Raw genomic sequence first — 15,398 nt, 5'->3', positions numbered from 1 at the left:
GCCACCCCAGGATGTAATACACCCTGTGAGGATGGACTCCACAGCACACATGTAGAAAGTGGTGAGGACTGTAGTGGACATCCTGGCTTTCTTCAGACGCCTGAGGAAGTGGAGGCGTTAATGGGCCTTTTTGATGGTCGATGCTGTGTGCTCAGTCAATTTGAGTTTGGCAGTGAGGGTGACCCCTAGGAATTTGAAGCTGTTGACCCTATATGTATATGAAAATGAGTTACTTGTAGTTTTATACTTATATTATCATAAACATGTACAATTTTTCCAGTATTTAGTCACGAAGAAACGAAAGTGATCACATCAAAGTGCTTCTCCAATTTAAAAAGAAGAGTTGAAAATTCCCAGTGAGTTCATTAAAAGTCTCTAGTGGCACCTATAGAACAGTTGACGGTGCCCAAGGAGAGCTTTGCGAATCACTGCCACCAGTGGTGAAGTTTTTGAAGGTATTTATTTTGTACATTTAATTTAAGAGGTTTGACATGAATGAATCAAAGCACAGTAATCCGTTAGGAAACAAATGAAATGGGGAGGCCAAATATTTAAGACAGACATGAGTTGAAGGTCGATGAGGTATTTAACCTGGTCTCATTTGGCACTTGCAGGTTTAAAACTAAAGAGAGGTTTGTGTGTCTCCAGGGCCACAGACTAGCAGATATAGAGCAGTGTTCTGTTCATGTCATGATCCCTGGGAGCAGAGACTGTCCCTCCTCCACCAAGGGACTGTTCACACTTTGTCACCGTTCACTCTGAACACTCCTTATACGTAGGGATTGTCTTCTTTGCTTTTAGACATTTAGTGTGCACCTGTTTATATTCTTGTCTTGTTTTTGTCGTGAAAGTCAAATCAGTATCAGTGTGTTTTCTTAAACTCCACACCCAAGTCCACTATTAGTCCTGTTCCTGCATGACGTCTTTACTAGCTGCAGTAGTTACAGTAGTGAGGACAAGTCAGCACCAGGGCCTCGACTCCTGGCTGGATACAGTGATGTCAACAAAGGGCCTGATTTTGTTTGTTTAAAGACACAGATTTATATTTCTTTGTATCTTCTACTGGGGGTGCGGTGGCGCAGTGGGTTGGACCGCAGTCCTGCTCTCCGGTCGGTCTGGGGTTCAAGTCCCGCCTGGGGTGCCTTGTGACGGACTGGCGTCCCGTCCTGGGTGTGTCCCCTTCCCCCTCTGGCCTTACGCCCTGTGTTGCCGGGTAGGCTCTGGTTCCCCGTGACCCTGTATGGGACAAGCGGTTCTGAAAATGTGTGTGTGTGTGTGTGTGTGTGTATCTTCTACTGACTGAATCTACAGTCCACACTTCACAGCAAGCTTTAAAGTGCTTTAAATATTAAACCTTTTATATGCAGTCATTCTAATCTAAACAAGTCAACTGTTACAAGGGATTAAATTCTACATGACGTTGTGGCCTTTAAGTTTTTTCCTTAAAAACAGAAAGGAATTCAAAAGGTAATGCTAAAAATTTTTATACTTGTTCGTTTTTAACAGACTTATATCAGCACAGCTCAGTTCTACCATCAGTCATTCGAATCGGGAAAAATTTATTCTATGAACTTGCAGCCTCCTATAAAACAAGTCTGACCGAACCTGTAAAAAGTCCCCAATTTCACAGCAATAATGATAACACACACACACACACTTTCAGAACCGCTTGTCCCATACGGGGTCACGGAGCCTACCCGGCAACACAGGGCGTAAGGCCGGAGGGGGAAGGGGACACACCCGGGACAGGACGCCAGTCCGCCGCAAGGCACCCCAAGCGGGATTCGAACCCCAGACCCACTGGAGAGCAGGACTGTGGTCCAACCCACTGTGCCACCGCACCCCCTACTAATGATAACACATTTTAGCCAATAAGAAAAAAGCAAATTAAATACGTAATTTGTCGTCAGGTAGTTTGATTTTCTTTTCAATATCTAAAAAAGTCCAAGGCAAGTTCTCGTTTGCTCTTCGGCTCCATCTACAGTCTTTTTTTTTTTTCTCTCCAGAGAGAACAAAATACTTTTCCAGTGGCCTTCACTATGAATGAATGAATGATAGTTTTTTTTCATCACAGAGGGAGATTGGTTTAGGCTGCAGCAGAAGAAAACGAACGACATACATATATGTACACATACGTACGACATATACAATAGAAAGAATATTAATATACATACACATAAGTAACCAAACAGAAAAATAAATAGAAGAATATTTTACCAAATGAAATAAGAACAAAAAATTACGTGAATTAGTATGCAAACATATTTAAATGTAAGCGAAAAATGCTATTATTAATTGTATTAATTGTAAAACATTAACAGGCACAACAACAAAAGCTGAACACAAACGAATCATAAGATGTTTAGGATACAAGCCAAGGGTTCACTACATAAAACTACAAACGGTCATTTCCCCGTATAATATAATTATGATCATTCCCCTTTTTTTTTCCAGTTATATCATAGGACATGCGGAATCTAATTAAAATAGCTTTTTGTTTTAAAACCTAAGAAGGAAAACAGAGTTGAAAATGTATTAAAGCTCTCTACTGCCATCTAGAGGCCCAAGCAATAGCTCACAGATGCATAAACAATTCACCAATAACATTTATTTGTCCATATTTTCTGAAGTACATTGTGTCTTAAATTAGGGATTTTTTAAAAATATTTATTACACTCATTTTATAACGCACGTGGATGCATCAATGGTATAACCTAGATCACTGCGTGTTTTAGGTTTTTCGACATCAGATACCCACACCAAGGTATCCCAACCAGGACTGATGGGAGACCCTTCTCTGAATCCCAGCCTGCATCCAGGTAGCACCACGTTGAACCAGTGGTTCACCTCTCCTGATCCACAGGTTTCAGAATGCAGCTCCAGGGCTGTAACCACTATGCCACCTGCTGCCCATTTTTTTTTTCACTTTTCTATACAACATCCACAAATCCAAACCAGCATCCTGTGTAAAGACACATATTAATATAAATTTTGTGTTAATACAGTTTTGCATATCTGATAGGAATTTTATTTTTGACAGGGATTTATCTTTTACGCCTCATATTAATTGTCTCAAAGGATTTATTTCTTTTCATTTAAAAATATTTTTAAATTGAGGAATTTTACCTCTACACAACTGGGAGAAGAAGATTGATCTTAGCTTTAATTATTCGTAAGTCCAACCATTATGTCACTACAGCCAGTTTGTACAGTCAGTTATTAAGTTGACAAATTTTCCAGCAATATTAAGTCTGGAAAAGTTTCCTTCCTCTTATACCCTTCAGGGTTAGGGTGCGCTTCTCCAGCTCACTAACTTTAGCTAGCAGTTCTAAAGCTCACTAAACATTTCTTGGCAAGTAAACCTGGTCGTGTGATCAGAACAAAGTCATACAGGCAGCATGGCATCGCAGCAAATGTTCTGCAGAGGTCCAACACACAGTGTGGCAGTGACACACACAATAGATTATGTGGATGCATGCAAGATGCCGAGTCAAACCTGACCCACAACGACCACTCGCGTGATTTTCAAGGCAAGTCAAGGGAGGAACACAGGTGGGTAATAAATGATATAATGAAACAAATGTGCTATTTCCAATAGTCTGAAAGAGTGGTGATGGATTAATACAGCAGTGAAGCACTAATGTATTTGCTTCCACTGCTGTGTTTTATGTACTTTTTTGCCATTTATTATAATTTAATGTTGATTGTTTGAGGCATCAATTTCAGAATAAACGTGTATCTTCAAAACTCAAAAACACAATGCAATTAATTAGGGAAAACATGAAATATCATCTTTATACTGTTTTGTTTGAATATAAGTCAAAGTAAATATCAAAAATCACTCCTTCTTGTTTTTATTAGGATTTTTCATATGTCCCAACTTTTTTGGAATTGGGGCTGTATCTGGTAATGATACCCAAAGTAAACCATTGTCTACTATATAACTATGAAACCAACAAGACTGCTGGGGAAAGGTGTTTTGGGCAGCACGGTGGGACAGCAAGTAGCACTGCTGTCTCACAGTGCCTGGGTGGTGTGAGAGAACATGGGTTTGATCCCCTCTCAGTCTGTGTGGGTTTCCTCCCACAGTCCAAAGCCATGCTGTTCAGGTTCTCCCATAGTATGTTAGTGACAGAGAGAGTGTTTTCCACTGATGTATGGATGAGTGACCCAGTGTAAGTAGTGTATCTAACAGTGTAAGTCACCCTGGTGAATAAGGTGTGTGGGCTAATAACAGTACATAGAATTCACTGGAAGTTGCTTTGGAGAAAAGCATCTGCTAAGTGAATAAATGTAAATGAATCCTTCTTTCTGGAATATTTGCTTTGTATAAATCCAATGAACTGCGTATACCCGCTCATGCATGTTAGTTTGTCCCACAGCATGGTTTTTTTGGATGACAGCAGCTTTGTATTTTGAAAATATACATCTTTAGTCTGCTACTTTGATTAATGGATTGCATTCTTTACTTTCAGTATTTATTTGACCAAATGTTTGAATGTACTGGACCTTTTCAAAACATGGTAAGAAAACATATTGATAATTGATGTCATTAACAAAAGTATTTCGAAAACAAATATTACAATAGGGAGAAACATTGTAACTTTTGGCACTGTTGGCACAAGCTTCTTCGAATTCTGTGAAGTCACATGACTGAGGAGAAGGTAAATGTGAGGACACCTAGACTGACCAATGAGTGGGACAGAAAGCTCTGCTACTCTATTGAGCAAGAGTTGAGTTATTTGCTGAAAACACAACCAATTCATAATTGTCACTCATGTTTGTGGAGATGTTTCTTTACCACTCATTACTGAGCTTTTTACAAAAACCTTGTCAGTCAGACAACTGTCAAAAAACCCAATTTTTTCACATTATTGCAAGCTTTATCTTCAAATAATCTTCCCTGTGCTCATGTAAATGTACTAATTTTATATCCTGTGCAAGACCATTTTCATTACCACAAGGCAAGAAACACAACTCATTATGGCACCAGAGACCTCTGAAGAGCTGAAGGTTATCAATAAATCAACACAGTGAGAAGACATGATAGGACAGGGGTTAACGGGGGTTAAATATTAAGGTGGGAGAGGTGGTGGGGGGTGGGTACTGTTTATAAAGACTGAGTCAGTGCCGAAACTCATCAATGCGGCTCTACCAGGACTGACAGAGACTTCCAATCACAGCCATGGAGTCTCCAGTGGTTCTACTGCTGTGCTTCAGCTTCTCTGTAGTAACTGTTTCGACACAGGACATGTGAGTATTATTTAAATAGCCATGAATTTGAGAATCTTTGTTTCAGTTACATGGGACATGCTTGGCATATATGCAGCTTTAGTCATATTATTTTAGACAGTAGGAAAGAAAATTTTTTGTTTAAAAGATGGCTCAGTAGCAATGTTACCCACTTTTAACCCATGTTATGTGGTTTAAAACTCAGTTTAATCAATAAATATCCTTTTGTTGTTTGTGTGGATGAAGTGGTTTCAAGTAGTATTTTGACAGCTCAGATTTGTGTCAAACCAGGGGATTACCTGCAATCCATGCAAAATAAACTTAAGTTTAAGATACAATACCAAAAACCAGATCATAATCATATTCAGTAGAATAATTTCTTACACCAATAACTGATGAGATCAATATTTATTTGGATAACTAATTTTTATACTTAAATAAAAATGGATGAATGAACTTTAATTAGAAATGGACTAAGACTCATTTCAACATGTGCCAGTTTAACTGAGTTGCTACTGAATTTTGAAATGCACCAAAACTGAAATACTTGAGCAATTCACTTGCTCCCTCGTCTTCCTCCATCAGGTTCCTGGTGACGGCTCCCAGTGTGTTTCATGTGGGAGTGAAGGAGCGTGTATCTGTTCAGTTACCCTCCAGCCTGCTCAATCAGCCTGTACTTCTCTACTTGGAACATGAGACCAGTGGGCTGCTGATGTCCAATAGGGCTACTTTTCAGATGACCCAAGAGAAACAAATTGGAGTTGTAGAACTCGAGGTATTAGGATCTAATAACTCCCTGAATAAATATTAATACAGGATTCTGAGACAGTCTGAGTGAGAAGAACTTTTTTGTTAAACTGAAAAATGTTTATATAATTTCCTATATTTCAGGCTCATTTAACATATGAAATTAGAACAAGTGATTAAAAACCAAAAGTCAGATTTATGGACAACTCACCGCTCACATCTAAGTTACGTTGGTGAAACTTTATGTACTCCTTACATCTTTTATCTCTCTTTGATTCACTTTATATGATTATAAAATATGTCAAAGTGCTATGATGGTGCACCATGTAATGATACTGCCTCAAAGGGACGAGGTTATGATTTCGCATCTGGACTTGAATCCAGCTCAGTTTGAGAGCAGTTTGTTCTCACCCTGTTCATGTGGGCTCCTCCCACAGTCCAGAGAACATCATGGTAAACCACTTACTATCCCTTTCTTACCATGGAAACCATGCAAGTGATTGCCATGAATCAGCTTTTACCTGATGCAAATTCCTCTTTCCTAAACAAAGAGAATAGAAAGAATTAACTGTTCATTCTACAACAAAATGTTGGCTCAGTCCATCATCTACAGTCTCAGTTACAACTGAGTCAGTGTTTTAGAAACAATATATTATAGACAAAAATTAACTATTTGTCACTAATTATGAGATTTTTTTCTTTGCAGGTGGACAGAGAGAAAATGTCAAGCCTTCCTACGTTGAACCCAACACCGTTCTACTTGGCACTTGTGTGTGAGATCAGACCTGGTCAGAGGGAGATGGTCAGAGTGCTGGTTTCTCAACACAGGGGCTACATCTTCATCCAGACAGATCAGCCTGTCTATACCCCCACACAGACAGGTGAGCTCCCACAACCTGCCTGCTCACAGCTCTAATTAATTAACCAGCATTATAACCTGCCAAAGAAAGTCATCCTAATTTTAAAAACATTTTCATTACAGAGGGATTTATACAAAAATAGGTATAAAGGTTTTGCAGAAAAATTTTGTAGTACAGCCAGACATGAAATCTCTGTAATAGCAGGAATTCTGTTTGTGGTGCTACAGCACTGAACATTTTCACAGGGTTTTCCTTTGGATGGTCTGGTTTCCAAACACAGTCTAAAGACTTTGACTAAACATCCCAGCCACTGTGAGGCACCACTGCTATCAGCTGTGCCACTGAGCTGCCCTCAGGTTAAAATTTACAAAACAACATCCTTATAGGGTTTTTGTCTTGGTTAGAAGTAGATATAAAGTCAGTGAGTATACTGTGGCCATTGTGGGACACAGGGGGCCACGTGGACAAAACAGAGGACAAGTTTTCTCCAGCAATTTTTATTCCCAAGCAAAGGCAAAAACCAGAATGGGGGAAACGGCCCCTTTAACTCCACATACCAGTAAGAACTAAAGAAACACAATACAATCCAGCAATGGGAGCACAAAAATAGCCCGCATATCACCAACCTGGGCCCATCTTTTTTGAAGCCCTTCTCTTCCCCATCCAACTCCCTCAAACACTCTTCTAGACTCTCATGGCATGCACACACACACACACACACACACACACACACACACACACACACATTGTCTGAACTGCTTGCCCCATACGGGGTTGTGGGGAGCTGGAGCCGGAGCCCGGCCTGGGAACACAGGACGTAAGACTGGAGGAGGAGGGGACACACCCAGGACAGGAGACAGTCCATCACAGGGCACCCCAAGGAGGACCTGATCCAACACACTGCGCCCCCCCCGACTCATGGCAGCTGCTTTAAATGTCCTGGCTGCTTGCCTCCCACGTGAAGGCAACTGGTCATCATTATTCCTTTGAGGTGAGGCAGGGGTGAACAGTTACAGGACGGTCTATCAGTTCGAGCCCTGCCCCATCCTACAGGTATACCGTCCACCAGCTCACAATATATAGAACACATTGTGTAGGCCAGTTTACTAAATGAATAATGTGCTGAGTAACACCAGCCAGTTTATTATCATTAACTTCAAAGTAAGTGTGGTATTGTTATGAAATAATGCTACAATAAATATAAAAAATAATAGTAGAAAAACTACTGCTAAAAGTAGTGTAAGTAGTAAATGGGCTATTAAAATGACATAATTGTCAAGAATTCATATTTGACAATTTTCCCTAAAGGTTTTGCTGGAATTTTAGTGTTTCAGCTAAAAATGAATAGTGTTTTCACTATTTCCTTTTCTGCACAAAAGTGATGCAGATTAAAATATTATATATTGGTAGCATTAAGTACCATCATTGCGTGACATAATACCTTTGTATTTTTGTACATTTAGTAATACGTTAGTAATAGAGTCTTCTGTGTTTTACCGAATCAGTGAAATACAGGATTTTTACCCTGGATCACTCCATGAGGCCCCATGCCGAACCCATATCCATCTCTGTTTTTGTAAGTATATTTTATTATCAGCAGAAAAGATAAATTTACTGCTTTTAAAATGCCTGTCCTATTTCCTTATGTGAAGTGTTTTACTTTCAGTGACTTTGCTGTACAGTTTTTTGTACGGAGTCAGTGGTTCAACTGTGATGAATAATTGCTGATCCTGACAGACAGCAGTGATCTCAGTGACTGTCAACACACTGTCTGACATAGTTTCAGCATTGATAATTAGACCATATTTTGTAGTTTCCATCCACTAAGAAAGCCTTCTGCTGTTGGACTGACAGAATGCTGGTGGGAACAGGGTGACATCGTGGACTGTAAGAGAAGCAGATGGGATCTACTCCAGGAAACTGAACATTCCTGATGTCTCTGAGTGGGTTATCTAAGGACCAAGTCACATCCTGACATGCTGAACATTTAGCCCTAGGATGAAGCTTTTAAGATATTGACTGTTTTATAAACAGCTGAGTTATTTATATTGTTTTTCTAAAATAACCAATGTTTTAATGGTAATTGAATAATACACTTTATACATAAACATTAACTTTGCATTACGTTTGCATTGTTAACGGTAGCAGACTGGTACCAGCCTAAAATAACATTTTTACAATTATTCTAATTTCTAAAATCAATAAGTGATGTACAAGACATCATAATCATATGTGTATTCTTAATATTTCCATAGTAATAAAGTGTGCAAATTAATCACAGAAGATACAATATGACTTATAAAGCCATAGAATTGTGATGTAATGCATTATAAGACATATCTTGGATGTACTGATTATAATACACTTTAGACCAGGTGTGTGGAGGATTGTGGCTCACTATCAAGGGGATGAGAAGAACGCCGCCACCCGAGAGTTTCAAGTAAAGAAATTTGGTGAGGAAGACATGTGTCGTGCTCATCTTCCTACGCCTTTTATACTGGTTTTTCCCCCAGAATAAAAATTTGCACTCCATTAAAGCACACAGTACATACATCCTTTAGAGCTTTACAATGAATACTTAGATATTTATGTTAACTCAGTGTGCAGTTAAGTTTTGTATATAATTTCTTCTGCTGGTTATTTGCTTTGCTGTGTCAGTCATGCCAGCTTCGATGTGTCCATCAAGCCTGAGCAGAACTACTTCCTGGTGACCACGGAAAATTTCATTTCACCATCCACGCCTCGTAAGAGCACATGGATCACTTGACCTTCTAACCAGTGTTAAAATCCAAAAAAGTGGCACTGTATAGTCTGTGAAATATATTATCCATTATAGCAATATGAACAATATTTTAACAATTTTATATTTATATCCCTCATTTATTATGCCTCCTGAAAATCCTTCTGTCAAAATTCACTTTCCTGAAGGTACTCATATGGTGAGACAATAAAAGGCGCATATCACTGCCGGTTTGGAGTGAGACAAGGGCCACAGGAGATGCAACACCAGGAAGCCGGAGACCATCATCATCAGGGGGTTGGAGAAGTCTGGATCGGTGAGGGGGAGGCAGCTGGGGAGGAACGCAGGTGGTTCCATTGTGAAAACCGCCTCTGATACAGCGCTGAATAACTGGACTTCTTGTTCCTTGACAGGTGAACAACGGGGAGGCAGAGTCACTCTTTTCAGACTCCAAATAGAAAACCTCCTGAAGGAGCGCAGTGCTAACTTGACACAGTTGGCTCTGGACAGAACGCAGCTCTACGTTGCTGTGACTGTCATCGACATCGCCAGTAAGGAGGGCTTACTGGGTGTCCGAGGGCAAGCGGACAGGAATTTTGTGCTGGTTTGTGGGCTGGGAGTCAATCCGAAAAAGAGTTGATTCTCCGATTCCAAGCGGCAAGGAATCGAGAGTCGACTCTATGCTTGGAGTCGATCCCTCACAGTGAAATTAATCTCACATTTGTGTTGTCCCACAAAAGTAGTACTGCTCTGCCCCACCACTTAGACGACATGAAAAGAGAGAAGTAAAAGAAGAAGTTTGATTCAGATTTGGCTGTTGTTTACAAATGTTGCCCTCCACACAGCGCATATTAATAGTTTGGCAGTACTTTAGACAAGTCGAAAAACAAAGTAAATTGTAATATTTGTAAGAAAATGCTAACATAGAAGAACATCGCCAATGATAAAATACGTAAAGGCTACGCATCACAAGGAGCTGACAGACAAAGTTAGGTACCGACATACCCACATATTGTCCCTACATACCCACGTTTAGTTTTTCTGACCAAATCTTTCATTTATCAAGGTAATTGATACCAGTCTTTTCACACACACACACACACACCACCTGAAGTAGCTTGTTCCATATGGGGTTGGGGGAGCCGAAGCCTAACCCAGCAACACATGGAGTAAGACTGAAGGGGGAGGGGACACACCCAAGACAGAGCACCAGTCCCTCACAAGGCACTACAAGCTGGACTTGAACCCCAGACCCACCAGAGAGCAGGACCCAGTCCAACCCCCTGTGCCACTGCAACCCCCTAGACCAGTCTTATCAGAATGTTTTATCCTTAGATTTGTTTACATCTTGTCTTATTCTCCATCAGGTGGAGAACTGCAGGAAGCAGAAGTTTTCATTCCCATTGTTTCTCAGAGATTCTCTGTGGACTTGTCTCGCACACGGTCCTACTTCATTCCTGGGGTGCCCTTCCACGTCTCGGTGAGGAACGCTAACCATTCTAATGAAACCATTGACACAGCACCGGTGAAATACTATGAAAAGCTTTGATTACTGATTTGATTTTCTACATTTATTTTTTTCCAGGCTGTGGTTCACCTCCCAGATGGCTCTCCAGCAGCGAATGTCCCTGTGGATGTTCATGTGACTGGTTCTTCAGCGAAACCCCAGAGTGTACAAACTAATGGAGAAGGGGCAGCACACTTGTTTTTAATAACATTCCTAATGATCGGCCAGTGACTGTTAAAGTGAGTTTCAACTGACACCTCCTTTCAGCTTTGAGTATTATACATAGTACCCTTCAAAAATTTGGACACACCTATTCATAGACAGGTTTTCATTAACTATTTTCTACATTGGTTCCAGACCTTCTGTTTTATTCAGGTCTAGATTTTCACTGGGCCACTCATGAACATTTGCTTCTCTGTGTGGGTTGTTCTGTTGTTGCTTGTCCTTATTGTCATTGTGTAGTAGTTAATTTTCTCACCAGCTCCAGACTGGAACAGGTTTTCTTCCAGAATTTGTTTGTATTCGACACCATTCACCTTTCCCTTGATCTTCACATAATACACCATTAATCTGTCTGATAACATTTCTATGAATAAATATGTTGTCAAAAATAAGTAAGTTTAAAGGAGCTTTGTGAATAACAAATTTGTAATTAAATGTAAAACTTTTTGGTGTATAATATTTTCTTTGTTTCCTTTTCAGGTGACAGTAGATAATCATCCTTCTGAGAAAACCGTGTTTCCTTCCTTGTCATCAAGCAATAATTACCTGTACATCGATGTGAGCTCAAAGGTTGTTTCCCCAGGGGAGGAGGTCATCGTTAATTTCAATGTCGTCGGAAGCAGTCTGGCTGGTAACCAGATTTACTACCTGGTGAGAGATAGAGTTATTATAATAATTTGTTCTTGAGGTACTAGTGGGCATGGTGGTGCGGTGGTGCGTGGGTTGGACTGGGTCCTCCTCTCCGGTGGGTCTGGGGTTCAAGTCCCGCTTGGGGTGCCTTGCGACAGACTGAGGTCCTGTCCTGGGTGTGTCCCCTTCCTCTCCAGCCTTATGCCCTGTGTTGCTGGGTAGGCTCTGGTTCCCCATGACCCTGTATAGGACAAGCAGTTCAGAAAATGTATGTGTGTGTTCATTCTTGAGGTATTACATGTATGTGGTATTAGTAACACCATAGTATTTTATGATTGTAAGATATATTCAGCTCTTCCTTTCAATCAAGCAGTCCTTTGTATCTGTAACATTGAGATAACATTTTAATGCATTTTTGCTTTTTTACATCCCAATTTATATTTGTCCTGCAGGTTCTTAGTAAAGGAGTCCTCAGAGCACAAAACTCTGAACCATCAGGACCATTAGTACAAATTAGACTCCCCGTGAGCAGTGATCTGATTCCCTCTTTCCGCCTTATTGGCTACTACTATGACCAAACAGGTGACATCATAGCGGACTCAGTGTGGGTGGACGTTGAGGACGTCTGTGAGGGAAGGTGAGAAAATACCACATACAATCAGTATTAGTACTGCACTGAAAAAAACTGCCTGAAATCCTATATTGTACTGATACGGTGTATTGCATTCAGAACAGGAAGTGCTTTAGTGAATGATATTCTAAAAGCGTAAAGGTTCATCATATTAATAGTAAACTTTTTTCATATATGCTTTTTGGATGCATCTTCACAAGGCAGTTAAAGAAGTACAGTTAAAAGAAAAATATGTAGCGTTATGAGTCTGTGTGATCTGCATTGGCTCTACATTACCTCTAGTTACCAAAGAAAGAAAGAATAATTTTTGTGAAAATGTTCCATTGATATCTTGCTGGAGATGAAGCAGTTATTACATTGTTGTGACATTATTAACAGATTTTGCTGAGTGCAAAGGAAGAACACATACCAGGCAAGCTAGCCAAGCTGGATATAAACCTGGAAGGGCAGAAAGCCAAAGTAGCCTTACTGGCTGTTGATACAGCCATCTATGCCTTGAACGTCCACAACAGATTAACCCCCAAACAGGTAACTGTAAGGAATGTAGTTATATATCCACTATATTTCTGTAAAAAAAAAGGTAATTGTTAAAAAAAATATTATCAAAATGTTAGCAAGAATGAACACTAAAGAAAAATCGGGGCCAGTGTATACAGTAGCAGATAAATACAAGTATTTCTAACTTATACTGTTTAGATGGAAATCATTTTGTTGTTTTTTGTGGAAAGAAAACAGGTCAATTTTCTGTTCTTTAAATGTAAGACAAAACAACCAGGATTGATTACAAGATTATTGTCCGGAAGTCTTGCTGCATGACTATATCACCTTACCAATCACTGTCGAGTTGTTCCACAGCAGTTAATTAACTGTGTGTGCAACACAACGGAAAACTTTTTAGCTGTGAACAAATTAATCTGATACAGCTATGAAAAGAACAGCAGCGATTCAATCATAGGTTTATGTTTATTTACAGTAATACACTCTGGTATATCATTGCATTGAATTGCAACATATACTACACACTTCTGTGTAGAGGTAGTCATTGCACAAAGCCATTTTAGCTGTACTGCTTGTACTTCTCCCCAGGTGTTCGCCTCCATGCAGTCCTATGACCTGGGCTGCTCGTATGGAGGGGGCAGTGACACGGCTAATGTTTTCAATGATGCTGGGCTGTCCTTTATTTCTCACTCTAAGACAGTCAAATCAAGGATGAGAATAGGTATGAATCTGTGTTTTTTTTAATTCCATAGCATGAGCAATGCACCTATAAGCAAACAACAAGTCACAAAATAGCAATTTATATACAAAATGGAAAAAATGAGAAAGGCCTTTCTATCCATTTTGGCTGCTCTATGAAGAAGTCACTACTAGAATGAATGTTTGCCTGAACAGGACTTCTGATGGTATATTCTGCTTACAGGCTTTGGTTGTGAGTCTGGCTTCCGACGCCAGAAACGTTCCCTTGACCTACAGCAGCTCATGAACTCCAAAGGTCAGTCCTGGCCGCAAATATTTACTTAGAGTTTTACTGCAATAACTGTTTGCTGGTGTTTTTTTATTAAATCTCCATAACATTTTCTTCTATAATATTTTCTGATTAAATATTCCTTATTTTGACTAGTCTGCTGTTAATCATGTTTATAGACTAAAATGACACGTACACTTCATTGTTTTACCAAACTCATTAATAGAACACATATCTACCATTTCCGAACTCCCATGTTTACACTGCTGTGAAGCGGTTTTCTTTGTTTTGGAGCTTTTTGGTGTTACATTTCAACAGATTTTTTTCAGTTCCAGTAGGATATGAATGAGGCGTCAGAGAGAAAAATATCACATCAGTATTGTTTTCATGGGGTGCGGTGGCGCAGTGGTTGGACCACAGTCCTGCTGTCCGTGGGTCTGGGGTTCAGTCCCGCTTGGGGTGCCTTGCGACGGACTGGCGTCCCGTCCTGGGTGTGTTCCCTCCCCCTCTAGCCTTACGCCCCTGTGTTCCTGGGTAGGCTCCAGGTCCCCGTGACCCCGTATGGGACAAGCGGTTCTGAAAATGTGTGTGTATTGTTTTCACTTTGGTGTGGAGATAATGACATGTGCATCAGAGGTGTGAAAAAGTCATTGCCTTATAACATTAATCACCTCAATGAATGGAGTAATAGAGTCAGCTTTTTAACACAAACAGCCTGCTTTAGCCCAGGCCTGTCAAATGCATTTTCATACATTTGAACCCCCACCAGTCAAAGTCAAGTTTGCAAAACAAAGATTTGAAGAGGCACATCAAGTTGCACTCAAACAAAATCTCTGAAATTTCAGAAGATCTCTTGCTGAGTTGAGGGAGATACAGTGGTGCAATGTGTTTGGCCGGTGCCTGCTGTGTGGCGGGTCTGGTGTTTGAGTCCTGCTTGGGGTGCCTTGTGGTGGACTGGTGTCCCTTCCAGGGTGTGTCCTCTGGCCTTATGCCCTGTGTTGCCGGGTTAGGCTCCAGTCTGCTGCACCCCTTCTTGGGTTAAGCGCTTCTAGACATTGTGTGTGTCTTGCAGAACTTCATCTTTCTTGAACCATGGTTAAAATCATACTCATCAAATTGAGAAAATTTGGATCAGTGGATTACTGAAAGGTGACGATCCTGGCAAAATCTCTCCATGAACAAGGAGGAAAATCACTGATGAGCTCAAAAAGTACCTAGAACATATCCAGGATTCCAAGCTTCTCTTGCTTCAGCTCAAGTCAATGTTCCACGATTTTACAGGCACTGTGTAAAAATGGTATACCGTGAGATTGCCAAGGCAGAAACCACTGCTTGCTCGAAAGAACAGGAAAGCTTGGGCCAAA

General features: G+C 40.3%; 1 protein-coding gene and 3 long non-coding RNA genes across 4 annotated transcripts; all 4 read left to right on the top strand.

The window, feature by feature from the left end:
* The first annotated feature begins 5,101 nt into the window (after positions 1-5,101).
* LOC114909102 (complement C4-like) lies at positions 5,102-9,374 on the top strand. The gene is made up of 6 exons (XM_029245917.1): positions 5,102-5,253; positions 5,818-6,007; positions 6,686-6,860; positions 8,345-8,415; positions 8,694-8,782; positions 9,210-9,374. The coding sequence occupies exons 1-6, from the start codon at positions 5,186-5,188 to the stop codon at positions 9,355-9,357; spliced, it is 741 nt and encodes a 246-aa protein (XP_029101750.1). The 5' UTR covers positions 5,102-5,185; the 3' UTR covers positions 9,358-9,374.
* Positions 9,375-10,022: 648 nt separating this feature from the next.
* Positions 10,023-11,246, top strand: LOC114909110 (uncharacterized). The gene is made up of 3 exons (XR_003797114.1): positions 10,023-10,130; positions 10,947-11,059; positions 11,165-11,246. It is a non-coding gene; the product is annotated as an uncharacterized LOC114909110 (long non-coding RNA).
* Positions 11,247-11,280: 34 nt separating this feature from the next.
* Positions 11,281-12,566, top strand: LOC114909112 (uncharacterized). The gene is made up of 3 exons (XR_003797116.1): positions 11,281-11,325; positions 11,789-11,959; positions 12,391-12,566. It is a non-coding gene; the product is annotated as an uncharacterized LOC114909112 (long non-coding RNA).
* A 361-nt stretch (positions 12,567-12,927) lies between these two features.
* On the top strand, positions 12,928-14,071 carry LOC114909111 (uncharacterized). Its single transcript, XR_003797115.1, has 3 exons — positions 12,928-13,097; positions 13,656-13,788; positions 13,990-14,071. It is a non-coding gene; the product is annotated as an uncharacterized LOC114909111 (long non-coding RNA).
* The last annotated feature ends 1,327 nt before the right edge of the window (positions 14,072-15,398 follow it).

The sequence above is a fragment of the Scleropages formosus genome, chromosome 18, assembly GCF_900964775.1.
Source record: "Scleropages formosus chromosome 18, fSclFor1.1, whole genome shotgun sequence".
NCBI lineage: Eukaryota > Metazoa > Chordata > Actinopteri > Osteoglossiformes > Osteoglossidae > Scleropages > Scleropages formosus.
Note: the sequence above shows the minus strand (reverse complement) of the source record. Positions and strands in the feature narration are given on the sequence as shown.